Here is a 14,173-nt window from a genome sequence, read left to right as displayed (position 1 = left end):
ATTTATTTGTGCGGGGATCTCTGCCAGCTGCTTCACCCTGAGAATCACAAGGACTTATATTCCTTGAGGGGTTTAGAGGTGATTTCTGACAACTGCACACTGGGTGTAGTCCCTAGGAGCATTTGTCTTCTCTGAGTTCCATTCCAAGTGAGAGTAGACATAGGAGATGAATGTCCCTTTTTTATAGACTAAGTCAATTTAAAGAGTGTGGCTGGGATACCAGGACAAAGCCAGGCTTCTGCTTCTCCTGCAGAGTTGGGTTCCCACATACAGTCCGAGACATGGGAGCTGTGCTCTTGTGAACTGAGTGCTTGTAAATTTCCTTAGCCCACAGCACTGCTTTTCTTGAATCTCCAAAACTGGGACAGATTTGATTGATGGCAAGTCCAAATGAATTTGAAAATACTGTTTTCTTTCTGGGCACTGGATAAAATTATGAGGTTGAAGGTGTCTTAAACTCGAAAATGAGGGGCTGGTGAGATGGCGCTAGAGGTAAGGTGTCTGCCTTGCAAGCGTTAGCCAAGGAAGGACCATGGTTCGATCCCCCAGCGTCCCATATGGTCCCTCCAAGCCAGGGGCAATTTCTGAGCACTTAGCCAGGAGTAACCCCTGAGCATCAAATGGGTGTGGCTCGAAAAACAAAAACAAACAAACAAAAAAAACCTCGAAAATGAAATGCTGTATTGTGAGCCTTGGGGTGAGCTTGATCATCTATGTCCTCCCATTTTATTCATTCTTAGCTTCACAGCAGAGCCAGCTCTGTCATACTCCCCTTTTGAAATAAGGAGTCAGACTTGAGTTGATGAAAGTGGTGCCACGGTTCCACAACTGAAACAGAGCAGAAGTGGGATTCAGGGCTCTCAGCCTGACACTCAACCACCTCCCCTTTAGATCATTGTTTTGCTAATGCTTATTGTAGTCCTGATGCCCCCAAGAGCTTGTAATTCTGTCTCTAGGCCTACACTGCTCTCCTTCAAGCTCATAGTCACACAGCAGAGATCATGAACCTGCAAAGTGACCTATAGCTTTAAGTGAAGAACTTCTAGGTTAAGTCAATCTGGGATTTTTTTTCTCTTGTTTTTTGGGCCACACCCGGTGATGCTCAGGGGTTACTCCTGGCTATGTGCTCAGAAATCGCACCTGTCTTGGGGGACCATATGGGATGCCGAGGAATTGAACTGCAGTTCGTCCTAGATCAGCTGTGTGCAAGGCAAACACCTTACCACTGTGGCACTGCTCTGGCCATAGGATTTTTAATTTATTATTATTATTTGGTGTTTGGGTCTCACCCGGCAGCACTCAGGGGTTACTCCTGGCTCTCTGCTCAGTAATCGCTCCTGGCATGTTTGGGGGACCATATGGGATGCCGGGATTCGAGCCACTGTCCTGCATGCAAGGCAAACACCTTAGCTCCATGCTATCTCTCCGGCCCCTATTATTATATTTTAATGAAGTAGCTTGGTCTTAGAACATTACATGTTTCATGTGTGCACATTGTAAATGATTGAAAGCATGTAAAGACTACATTATTCTCACCAAGAGTCTAATACTGGCTCCCAACCTTAGTGCAATTACCATACCAGATGGCCGCCTGATCATGCAGGGTGTAGTCCGAGAGACCTGTGAGCACTGCTGGGGTGGCTTTTGTGTTCCCATGCCAAGTAGTACTACATCCTCAGACCCTAGCCTTGAATCTCTAGCCTTGTGAATTGAGTATCACCAGGCCCTCTGAGATCACTTGAGAGACCTACCCACTCAAAGAAAATTCAAAAACAAAACTTTGTAGGAGGGATTTATCTGTTTATGTTTTTGTTTTGGGTCCATATCTGGCTGGATCTGAACCTGGGTTGGCTACATGCAAGGCAAGTGGCCCTATAGAACTTACAACAGAACCCCATCCATCACTCACTAACACAAACTCATTAAAAGATGCTCAGCTCACAGGTTATTAGGGAAATGTAAGCCCAATTCAGGATGAGATACTGCTTTCCACCTGTGATGACGGGGTCCTTTAGAAAAAAATGGAAATTTTTTTTTTGTTTTGTTTTGTTTTTCTTTTTGGTTTTTGGGCCACACCCTGTGACGCTCAGGGGTTACTCCTGGCTATGCGCTCAGAAGTTGCTCCTGGCTTCTTGGGGGACCATATGGGACACCGGGGGATCGAAGCGCGGTCCGTCCTAGGCTAGCGCAGGCAAGGCAGGCACCTTACCTCCAGCGCCACCGCCCGGCCCAAAAAATGGAAAATTTTAAGTGTTGGTAGAGGTGTGGAGACATTGGAGCCCTGGATGGTGGGAGGTTTACATGGTAAAAAACTGCCAGGAAGTTCTAATGAAGAATGATGATACAGTTTTAAGGAAGTATTGAGGACTGCTTCAGATAGTGCTTTGTACCGGATATCTGCTGAAGCATCAGTCCAGTTTGGATTCCTGTGAAAGTTTGTTATTTTCTGGGTAACATTCTTATCAAGTATTGTCTTTAAAATCAGACAGTAGGGCCCGGAGAGATAGCACAGCGGTGTTTGCCTTGCAACCAGCCGATCCGGGACCAAAGGTGGTTGGTTCGAATCCCGGTGTCCCATATGGTCCCCCATGCCTGCCAGGAGCTATTTCTGAGCAGACAGCCAAGAGTAACCCCTGAACATTGGATGTGGCCCAAAAACCAAAAATAAAATAAAATAAAATAAAATAAAATCAGACAGTCTCTTCTATATTGAAAGCATTTTTATGTTTTCTAATTTAAAAATTAATATTTTCTTATAGATATTGTAGGCTGTGTGGTTTTTTTTTTTTGCAAATGCTTTAACAACCGATAAAATTTTACATTTGTAAAGTTAATATATTGTACTGGTACAAAATAGTTTTAAATTATATTTTAAAAAGTTAAAAAAAAACTGTCAGGAAGAAGAGCAATTCAACTTCTAGTAAGAAAAACTGTAGAACTAAAAGCAGACTCTGAAGCAAAATTTGCTCATCTGTATTATTGCTACATCATTCCACAGTAGTCAAAAACTAGGAGCCAATTGTTCCTGAATGGAAAAGCAAACAGGATATACACATAGAGTAGATTGTCTTTCATCTTTAAAACAAGGACAGGATGGGGCCAGAGAGATAATACAGTTGGGAGGGCATAGTCGGCTGACCTGGGTTTGATTCTCTGCATCCCATACAGTCCCCTGAGTATGCCAGGAGTAATTTCTGAGTGTAGAGCCAGGAATTACTGAGCATCCCTGCTTGTGGCCCCAAAACAAAACAAAAAACTAAATTAAGGACAGGGGCAGAGTCATAGAACAGCTGGCATGGCACTTGCCTTGCACACAGTCTGTCCAGGTTCCATCCCTGTATATGGTTTCCTGAATATTATCAGGAGACCTCTGGAACCAGCTGTGGGGGAATTTGAGACCATTATATATAAATTATGTATATATAAATATATATTATATATAAATGAAGTAAATCTGGCTGGAGCCATAGCATAGCAGGTAGGGTGTTTGTTTTGTATGGGGCTGACCTGGGTTCGATCCCCAGCATCCCATATGGTCCCCCGGCCTGTCAGAAGTAATTTCTGAGTGCAGATCCAGGAAAAACCCCTGAGCCCCAGAGGGTGTGACTCCAAAACCAATAAAATAAAATAAATGAAATAAATCAGTCTTACCAATACAGTGTGAACCCACCTATATGAGATATATTGAGTGATTGAACTCATAGGGTAGAAATGGGGAGTTGTTTGGGGGCCAGAGTGGTAGTGCAGTGGTAGGGCACTTGCCTTTCACTCGGCTGACCCAGGACGGACCACGGTTCGATCTCCTGGCATTCCCATATGGTTCCCCAAGCCAGGAGTGATTTCTGAGTGCCATAGCCAGGAATAACCCCTGAGCATTACTGGGTGTGGCCCAAAACCAAAAACCAAAAAAAAAAAAAAAAAGAAAGAAAGAAATAGGAAGTTTTTGATTGGTCAGTTTCATTTGTACAAGGTAATTTATAGAGATATCTGGTCCAACTATGTGAATATATGTAATTATTTAACACTAATGAAGAGTGTGTTAAAAGAACACCACTTAGGGCCAGAGAGATAGCATGGAGGTAAGGCGTTTGCCTTTCATGCAGAAGGTCATCCGTTTGGTCCCCCGTGCCTGCCAGGAGCAATTTCTGAGCATGGAGCCAGGAGTAACCCCTGAGCACTGCTGGGTGTAACCCAAAAACCACACACACACACACACACAAAAAAACAACACCACTAAACACTACTGCTTCAAAACAGTTGAGATGGTACATTTTGTTAGGTGGGATTTGCATATGTTGTGGGTGCCATTCTTGGGATGGAACTTGAGACTTCACACATTAGAGACCTGTGCTTTATTACAGTTACACCCTCCCCACCCCATGTATGTTTTTCTCTGCGATAAAGCATATACATTTCATTAAGAAATTGAAATTTGGGGCCGGAGAGAGAGCATGAGGTAAGGCGGTTGCCTTGAATGCAGAAGGATGGTGGTTTGAATATCGGCATCCCATATGGTCCACCAAGCCTGCCAGGAGCGATTTCTGAGCGTGGAGCAAGGAGGAACCCCTGAGCACTGCTGGGTGTGACCCAAAAACCAAAAACCAAAAAAAGAAAGAAATTGAAAGTTATTTGTGACCATGGGCCTTAGTGTTAAAAATTATTTTTCTAGATTGAGTTATGATGATCAGTTTACAAATAATTCGGAGCATAAATATGTGATGAATTGGGATGTATGATGATTAAGTGGCAGCAAAAGTTTATTAGCAATACACAGAAAGCAATAATTCTCCATCTGTCCCTCCCTGGAATCTCTGGCAACCCCATTTTTCTTTGTCTCTCTGCATCTGACATTGTGTTATATATGGAAACCAGACAGTGAAACTGACATTTCACACAGAGCCACTTCCTCATGGTCCAACCCAGTAGTTATGTCATAATTTCCTTAGAGGTGGATCTTGCTCTGTCACAGAGCTGGTCTCTAGACCGTAGACCCCAGTGACTGACAGGTGATCAGTAGCATTGGATTCAAGATGTGTCTTCTTTTTTTTTTTTTTTTTTGGTTTTTGGGCCACACCTGGCGGTGCTCAGGGGTTACTCCTGGCTGTCTGCTCAGAAATAGCTCCTAGCAGGCACGGGGGACCATATGGGACACCGGGATTCGAACCAACCACCTTTGGTCCTGGATCGGCTGCTTGCAAGGCAAACGCCGCTGTGCTATCTCTCCGGGCCCCAAGATGTGTCTTCTAACCCTTCTTGCTCTGTCCCAGGTGTCTCAAACTCAATTTACCTGGGGGCCACAGGAGGCAAAGTCAGGGTGAGGCAGGGCCGCATAAGGATTTTGCTTACCGAATATTCGCAATAAAAAATCGCATTAGTAAGAAAAATTGCATTAAATATTCGCATACCCTGAACGGAACTGCTCGGGGTATGCGAATGTTTAATGCGATTTTTTTCTTACTAATGCGATTTTTATTGCGATTATTCGGTAAGTGAATAATCGCGAATACTGCGATATTTGAAGGCTGGCCGCGGGCCACAAAATGTTGTACGGAGGGCCGCAAAGGGCCCATGGCTCAGTTCTTTCCTGAGTTGCTTTTTTGTTATTGGACTAAGAACAAAAATTGAGGTCATCATGAACTCAGTCTCCTGCTTTTCTCCCCAGGTACTATGGTGGGACGGAGTTTGTCGATGAACTGGAGATACTTTGTCAGAAGCGAGCTCTGCAAGTCTATGGTCTGGACCCCCAGTGCTGGGGGGTCAACGTCCAGCCCTATTCTGGTAACTGCCACATGCAGATGGCCCTGTGCCTGTGTGCTCCCTCCCACCTCCTAGAACTGACACTCCAAGAAAGACCTAACAATGCTGCCCCCAGACCAGTGTTTAAGACTAAAAAGGCCTCACTTTTCTTTCATGCATGCCCTTTCAAGGCAATGCCTTATCTCTGACTGACCCCTCTTACTTACACTCAAGGGGATGGGGTGGAGGGTGACCTCCTGGGGCTCAGGGCATCTGTAATGACATGAATGGTTCGGTGGCACAATAGGGAACACATTGAATTTTGAGGCCTCATGATGACCAAGCCTGCTCTACCACCCCTGAAGGATGGCCTAGTGGCTGCACTCTGGATTGAGATCCCTGTTCTCACACGCATATCTGCCATTTCCAGGCTCCCCGGCAAACTTTGCAGTGTATACTGCGTTGGTTGAACCCCATGGGCGCATCATGGGGTTGGACCTGCCTGATGGGGGTCACCTCACCCATGGCTTCATGACAGACAAGAAGAAAATCTCCGCTACATCCATCTTCTTCGAATCTATGCCATATAAGGTAAGGGCACATTTCTCTCTCTGGTCTGTCGTCGTTGGGCTGGACTGAGTTGTGTATGTTCAGCTGAGCCAGCCCTCTTGGTTGCACTCATTTTGGCTTTTACTGGCCATTCTTGCCCTGCACTGGGGACCGCTAGGATGGAGGCAGTAGAACTGAACTGAGGCTTTTGGGGGAGTGGGGGAAATCCCCTGCAGTGAGACTTTGATTGGTCATTCCTACACTGTAAGGGCACACCTGGTGACTTCATGGCGCATAGCCTTCCACTGCCTTAGTCAGAACCTGTTATTGCTGTGCCGAGAGGGGTCCCTCCTATGGTACAGACCTGTTAGCCAACAACAGCCTAAATAAGCCAAACCTCAAGCTTGGCACCAGATGGGTACCCCGAGGCTCATCACCTGGTATCTGCACTGGGACAGCCATGACCTTAATCCAACATTCTGTGTGACTGAGGAGTGTCGTGGTGTTGCAAGCCTGGTGCTGGACATTCCACCACAGCCTGGTGGGCCTGCAAGATGAAGAGTGGGAGGGACTCTGGACTCTGCCAGTGTGGGCAGTTCACGCCCTGGAGGGGTGCCTTTGGTATCTGCTCAGGCAGTGAAGAGGGGCCAACCTGACTGGCTCTGCCACAGGCTGTGACCTGTCTATCTTTAGGTACTCAGGGACAGTGCTGGGGATGGACTTCAGGCCTCCTGTATGTAAAGATGTGCTTAGCCCCTTGAGCTACCTCTTGCCTATGAAACCTGAATTCCATTGTCTGACTTGTACTAGATGTGCATTAGTAGGTGTTTGTTTGTTCTCTGGGCAGCTATTAGCAGTGCTTCCGGACCTGCATGGTGGGATCTATTCTCATCACTACAGTGACTTGATTCCTCTCTTTAGGGGTAGGGTTCTGAGGAACTTCCCTTCCCCCTGGCAGCCCTCAGAGCAGCTTGGATTGAAGAGCAGTTGGTTGTTGACACAACCCATCTTTTCCTCCTCTCCCAATCTCCATCTAATTTTCTAGCCCTCATCTGGAACTCGTGTGTGTGTGTGTGTGTGTGTGTGTGTGTGTGTGTGTGTGTGTGTTTGGACCACACCCAGTGACACTCAGGGGTTACTCCTGGCTATGCGCTCAGAAATTGCTCCTAGCTCAGGGGACCATATGGGATGCCAGGGATCTAACCTAGGTCTGTCCTGGATCAGCCTTGTGAAAGGCAAATGCCCTACCTTATGCTTTTGCTCCGGTCCAACATCTGGAACTTTTTGTTTTGTTTTGATTTTGAGTTATACCTGGCAATGCTCAAGGGATATTCCTGGATTTGCACTCAGGAATTATTCCTGGCGGTGCTTGGGGAATTATAGGGATGCCAAGGATTGAATCTGGGTCAGTTGTGTGAAAGACAATTGCCCTACTCACTGTACTATTGCTCTGGCCCCATGGGACATATTTCTTGTGTGCTTGGTGGAGCAGTGCCAGGTGGGCCCTGTGGGAGATGGCATCATCCTGTTGAGGCTGGTGAGAATTGAGCGGGAGGTGGATGCAGCAGGTGATGAGTAGAGCAAGCCTTCTTGGTCCTCACTCCCCATAGGTGAACCCAGACACCGGCTATATCAACTACGACCAGCTGGAGGAGAATGCCCGCCTCTTCCACCCGAAGCTGATTATTGCAGGTGATATCCTGGGCCTCCTGTGACATTTGTGTATATAAATGTTGTATACACCTGGTTTCTGCCCCAGAGAGCTTGGGTCTAAGTCTAATCAAACATCTATGTTTGCTGCCAGTAGTACCAGGTAGAATAAGAGCTGAAAGGCTAATTTCTAAGTCAAGAAAAGTGATAGTTGAGGCAGCCACACCTGCCCTGGCCGAAAAGGTTAGGTCATCAGAGTGCCTTCAGCACAGAGGGGCTATCAACAGATAGCCAACAGTCAGAGGTGTGAGAGGAAGCCAACTGCAGGCTTGCTTTTGGCTCTGCTTTCCTAGGGGTCTTCTTGTGAGCTGGTTCGGTGGCTGACTGTGCTGGCTGTGGGAGTATTCCTCAGTTGTGTCCCCTGCCACCTTAGGAACCAGCTGTTATTCCCGGAACCTAGACTACGCCCGGCTGCGGAAGATCGCAGATGATAATGGGGCATATCTTATGGCTGACATGGCTCACATCAGCGGGCTGGTGGCAGCTGGTGTGGTACCCTCGCCCTTTGAACACTGCCATGTGGTGTCCACCACAACTCACAAAACTCTGAGAGGTTGCCGAGCTGGCATGGTCTTCTACAGGAGAGGTGAGCTTCCAAATGGGGTTGGGGCAGGGACTGCACTTGGCCTTTCTCCTTTGTGGGTTCATGCATATTTTAGGGAGCTGGAAAAAGCTGGGATCCCTTAGAGCAGGGGTCTCAAATTCGAGGCCCTCGGGTCATTTGCGGCCCTCCGTACAACGTTTTGTGGCCCTGCCCTAGAGGAATCTTTTTTTGTTTTGTTTTGTTTTGTTTTAGTTGTTTGGGTCACACCCCCCCAATGTTTAAGGCTTACTCCTGACTTTGCACTCAAGGATCACCCCGACTTTGCCTCCTGCGGCCCCCAGGTAAATTGAGTTTGAGACCCCTGCCTTAGAGAAATTAATATTTTTTCAAGAGTTACTTAGGTGAGTGGAAAGACAAGTTTTCTAGAAGACTCTAGATGGAGCCAGAGAGATAGTGCAGGATTAAGGCACTTGCCTTGCATGCTGCCAACCCTGGTGTGATCCCTAGCACCATATATGGTTCCTTGAGCACTGCTGGGTATGGCCTCCCCCCCCAAAAAAAATTAAAACAAATTAATGAATAGAAGACTCTAGAAGAAAGCCCTGATCAGGCCAGAGCTCTTATTTCATTCTTTGACTTTCCAGATCCTGGCATTCTCCCTCAATTCATCTTCTCCACAAGTGGCAGGCACCAGAGTATTACAACATTTCTTGCCTTACTTCTCCTATAGGGATAGTAATGGTCACTATTGTGGGTAATTGGATTCCGGGAGAGAATCTTATGTATTCCCTGTGACTTCTGTATATAGACCTGACTTTGTGTTATCTCCTTCTAAGTTGTTACCTTGCAAGACTGTTCTGTTAGTTTTTTTTTTTGTTTTTTTTTGTTTTTGTTTTTGGGCCACACCCGGCAGTGCTCAGGGTTTACTCCTGGCTATCTGCTCAGAAATAGCTCCTGGCAGGCACAGGGGACCATATATGACCCTGGGATTCGAACTAACCACCTTAGGTCCTGGATCGGCTGCTTGCAAGGTAAACACCGCTGTGCTATCTCTCGAGCCCCTGCTCTGTTAGTTTTTGGAGGAAATATGGGCATAGTCTTTGTTCGGATCTCAGTGAAGAGAGGCTTTCCTCATTTCATTTTGTCTATAAAACATGCTCTGATCCTGTTGGAAGCCAGGACTTTTCTGTTCCCCAACATTTCTAGGTCTGGCCCAGGTTGTACTTAGTTCCCTGTAGCCAGTGTGGGTCTGAGCCCAGGCAGGGAGCAGGAGAGCCGCCTGTCCACTGTTTCTATTCCCATGTTTCCTTATTCTAGGCGTGCGCAGTGTGGATCCTAAGACTGGCAAAGAGATTCTGTACAACCTTGAGTCCCTCATCAACTCTGCTGTGTTCCCAGGCCTACAGGGAGGTCCCCACAACCACGCTATTGCTGGTAAAAAAAAAATCCCTGAACCTGGTTATAGTCCTAGGGGGCAGTTGGGTTTGTCCATACCAACCTCTAGAACGTATAGTAACTTGATTCTTCCCTTGATTCATCCTGTGACCCCCCCCCCCCCTATTTCCCATCTTCCTTGTGCCACAAGCTCCAAAGAGAGTTTTGAGTCCAGGAGATGCTAACAGGGAAGAAAAGCAATGATTGCTGTGAGGTGAAGATGAATGAAGCCAACCACAGGCATTCCCTGAGCCTAGCCATGCTCAGTGCACAGCCTTTGATAGAAACAGCAGGGAGCGCTGGAGAGATAGTTCAGGGATTAAGTGCTACTTGCACATCCAGGCATTGACTGGCTATCCTGGGGTATGAAGGAGGGACACCACCATATCATTTTGAGGGGAAATATAATTTCCTCCATTGATGACTTTTGAGAAGCATGGGAACCTGAGTGGAAATGAAATCTATGTTCTGAACCCATCTTCTCTTTGCATTCCCCCGACTCCCATGTCTTTTCCCAGGCATTGCTGTGGCCCTGAAGCAGGCTCTGACTCCAGAGTTCAGACTGTATCAGCACCAGGTGGTGGCCAACTGCAGGGCTCTTGCCTCGACGCTGATGGGGCTGGGCTACAAGGTGGTGACAGGTACAGACCTGAGGGGTGTGCCCTGATTATTTCTTATGCTTTCCTGAGCCCCAATCCTCACTTCCTCTGGTTGAGGGTGCTCTATAGGGGGGTGACTCTAGAAGGTGCACATATAGGACAACTCAGGGCCCCTGCACTGTGTCAGTGTTCTTTTCTTTCCCATCCACTGCTTCCACTTCTAAGACTAATCACCTCCTGCTCTTTCTGTACCTGACTAATATATTGGCTCCACTGATCCTCATTAGTGGTACTGACTCCCATAGTGCAACCCAAATCTCTCTGTAACTTAACTTCCCCAGAAGCCTTCCCAGGAACATAAACACCTGGATAACATGTATTTCCTATGTGTTGTGTATTATGTGTTAACATAATAAATCCCGTTAGAGAAAGGATATTATAAAACAAATCATGAGAAAAAGAATGTGATGACTGTGTTCGATGTTCCCAGATACCCTCTCTAGTGTCTGTTAGGATTGCAGGCTCAAAATGAAGTATGGGTTCCCCACGTGTGATGCTAAGTGGCAAGCAGGCCAAACAGTGTCATGAGAGTTCTGTGCACAGCTCTCTGCACACCTGCCTTTCACATCCATCCTCTGGCATGTTGCAATCTGAGAATATGGCTTAGTGGAAGAACAGCACTAACATTTCCTTATGAGGAAGTGTAGGTAGTGGCTCCAAAGTCCTTTATTTTAAAATTTCTCAAATTGGGATATATTCGTAAGTCCCTGAAGCACCCTGTTAAAATGTCTATCTGGTTGGGGGTCTTTGTTCCTGATTGGGAATCATTCCAGGGAATGATAATGTGGGAGTCAAGAATATAGGCCAAACATCCTTCCAATATACAAGTATTGAGCCCCCAAGCAGTGAAGCCAGTGCCTGAATTCTGAGGACAGTACCCATCTCCTGGGGTTCCAGCGCCTGCCTCACCTTAATCATGCTACTCTTATGTACATATGGCTGGAGCAGGTGACGGTTGGTGACATAGAGTAACCCCACATTTGTGGGTGTCTGCAGTGCCACTTTAAGTCCTTGTGACAGGTTTGGGAATTTTTAGTCTCATGCATTTACAAATGGGCAGCTGGGACTCCCCAACATTCACTGCCTCACTGCAACCCTGTGAGCAGTGAAGGGGTCATGATTTCAGCTCTTCACAGTGGGACACCAGGTATGAGCATGGTCCTGGGTCACCTACAATACATCTCTAAAGTCGTAACAGTGAACTACTTCATTGGAGCTGGGGAAATAGTACAGTGGTTAAGCCTCTTGTCTTGCACCTGTGTTTGATCCCCAACACCTTGTTTGGTCCCTGAGTACCACTGGTGTGGCCCAAAGGAAATCAACAAAGTAAACTACTTCCAAGCTGCTTCAGTGAGAATTTTGAAGATTGGTTTTAAGCACAGGGGAAAATCCTGAGATCTCAGAGAAGACAGAAATCACAATGGTCATGAACAAGCTGTCAGTCTCAAACAAGCTCCCAGGTCCTTCACTATAACCTATTGTGGTAGGTTATGGGAGTAGGAAACCTGGGTACCAAAGCTGCTGGTTATGTTCACTTCTGTATCATCAAGACTTTTTAAGATACTTTGACCTGGGCCCAGCAGTGTAGAGCATTTGTTTTGCATGTGTGAGTCCTTGGGTTTTATCCCTCTATTGTGCTACATTGCTGATATGATCCTCAATGCCGTAATGTAGCTCTTAAGAGCCAGAAGTTTGATCGAAGACACTGTCACCAGTTAAAAATGTTCTGTTCTGGGCCCGGAGAGATAGCACAGTGGCGTTTGCCTTGCAAGCAGCCAATCCAGGACCAAAGGTGGTTGGTTCAAATCCCGGTGTCCCATATGGTTCCCTGTGCCTGCCAAGAGCTATTTCTGAGCAGACAGCCAGGAGTAACCCCTGAGCACCGCCGGGTGTGACCCAAAAACCAAAAACCAAAAAAAAAAAAAAAAAAAAATGTTCTGTTCTGGGGCTGGAGTGAGAGTACAGCAGGTAGGGCATTTGCCTTGAATGCAGCAAACTTGGATTTGATCCCCAGCATCTCATATGATTTTCGAGTATTGCCAGGAGTAATTCCTGAGTGCGGAGCTAGGAAGGAATTAACTCATGAACATTGATGAATATGGCCCCAAAACAATAAAACAAAACAAAAAAAGATTTTTCTTTCTCAAGCTTGTAGGCTCTGGGCACATGTAGTGGCATGACACACCTGGCATAGTGTCAACTTCCTGCATTCCTCCATGTCCAACTTTGTTTCCAGGTGGTTCTGACAACCATTTGATCCTGGTGGATCTCCGTTCCAAAGGTACAGATGGTGGCAGGGCTGAGAAGGTGCTAGAAGCCTGTTCTATTGCCTGCAACAAGAACACCTGTCCAGGTGAGACTCCATGTTCTTCTCTGTCATACCTCTTGTCAAGGATTTGGCTTCAGGGAAAAGTATTATACAATTTGGGGGATAGATGGAACATGTGAACTGAGAACTAATTAGTGGCTCTCTCTCCTAATCATACCATTTGACTTAACTCACCAAGGACTGGGAAGACCCAAGAGGATGCTTAGAGGTTATTCAAGCATTTGCACAAGGAACCTGTAGAAAACAAGCTGAATTTCTCTGTGGGTTGTTAATTGAGGGCTGAAGAGCATGTGTGGGTGCAGCACAGCTCAAACCCAGACAGATAGCTGCACTGGAGCAAGGACTGCACTGTGGGAAATTGTCTTACTGTTTAAAATAGAGAAGCCAAGGACAGGGGATGCGGTTCAATTGGAAGAACACAGGACTGGAATGTGCAGGGTCCTGGGTTTGATCCCCAATCCTGGTGTCTCTAAAAACCAGTGGATTAAGCCAGTTGGTCCCCGTTCACTACCAGAAGTGTCCAAAAATAAATGAGCTACAAGAGCAGCAGGAGTGAGCTGCTGCCTCCAGTGTTGAGATTGTCTGTTACACATTAGTTCTGTTCTGTTGCTGTAGCATTACTTTAAAAATTTTGTAGGTAAGGTTTTTTTGAGGGGAGAAAAGTGGGAGTCCTCTCAATTTGCATTGAGAAGCTCTGAGGCCCATGTGTCAGATGATTCACTGCCAATACTGGCATTAGGGTGCTGCTCAGGCCCAGCAGTGCCTAGAGATTCAGAGCCACCCAGCAATACTTAAGGGTCACCACGGCTAGTGATTCTAGTGCAAGGGAAGAGGGGCCATGCCATGCAAGAGAATGAACTCAGCCCTTTTTCCCCAGGGAAGGTGCCTCAGAAGCATGAGCCATCATCCCGCTATTTCCAAGTGTTCCCCCCCCCCTTTTTTTTTTTGATTTTTGGGCCACACCTGGCAGTGCTCAGGGGTTACTCCTGGCTGTCTGCTCAGAAATAGCTCCTGGCAGGCACGGGGTACCATATGGGACACCAGGATTCGAACCAACCACCTCTGGTCCTTGGATCTGCTGCTTGCAAGGCAAACACCGCTGTGCTATCTCTCCAGATCCCCCCCCCTTTTTTTTTTTATAAACATATTTAAGCATCATGATTATAAGCATGTTTGTAGTTGGGTTTTAATTATATATATAAAAAAAATCTA

General features: G+C 46.5%; 1 protein-coding gene across 1 annotated transcript in view; it reads left to right on the top strand.

Annotated features, from left to right (window-relative positions):
- Window positions 1–14,173, top strand: part of SHMT1 (serine hydroxymethyltransferase 1) — a 33,279-nt gene that overhangs the window by 17,249 nt on the left and 1,857 nt on the right. Inside the window, exons 4-10 of the mRNA XM_049776885.1 lie at window positions 5,663–5,778; window positions 6,167–6,327; window positions 7,896–7,977; window positions 8,369–8,581; window positions 9,857–9,973; window positions 10,492–10,614; window positions 12,869–12,985. Of these exons, the coding sequence (XP_049632842.1) occupies window positions 5,663–5,778; window positions 6,167–6,327; window positions 7,896–7,977; window positions 8,369–8,581; window positions 9,857–9,973; window positions 10,492–10,614; window positions 12,869–12,985 (929 nt within the window). The remainder of the gene's footprint in view (window positions 1–5,662; window positions 5,779–6,166; window positions 6,328–7,895; window positions 7,978–8,368; window positions 8,582–9,856; window positions 9,974–10,491; window positions 10,615–12,868; window positions 12,986–14,173) is intronic.

Source organism: Suncus etruscus, chromosome 7 (genome assembly GCF_024139225.1).
Source record: "Suncus etruscus isolate mSunEtr1 chromosome 7, mSunEtr1.pri.cur, whole genome shotgun sequence".
Taxonomy (NCBI): Eukaryota; Metazoa; Chordata; class Mammalia; order Eulipotyphla; family Soricidae; genus Suncus; species Suncus etruscus.
This window is presented reverse-complemented; position numbering and strand designations above follow the sequence as displayed.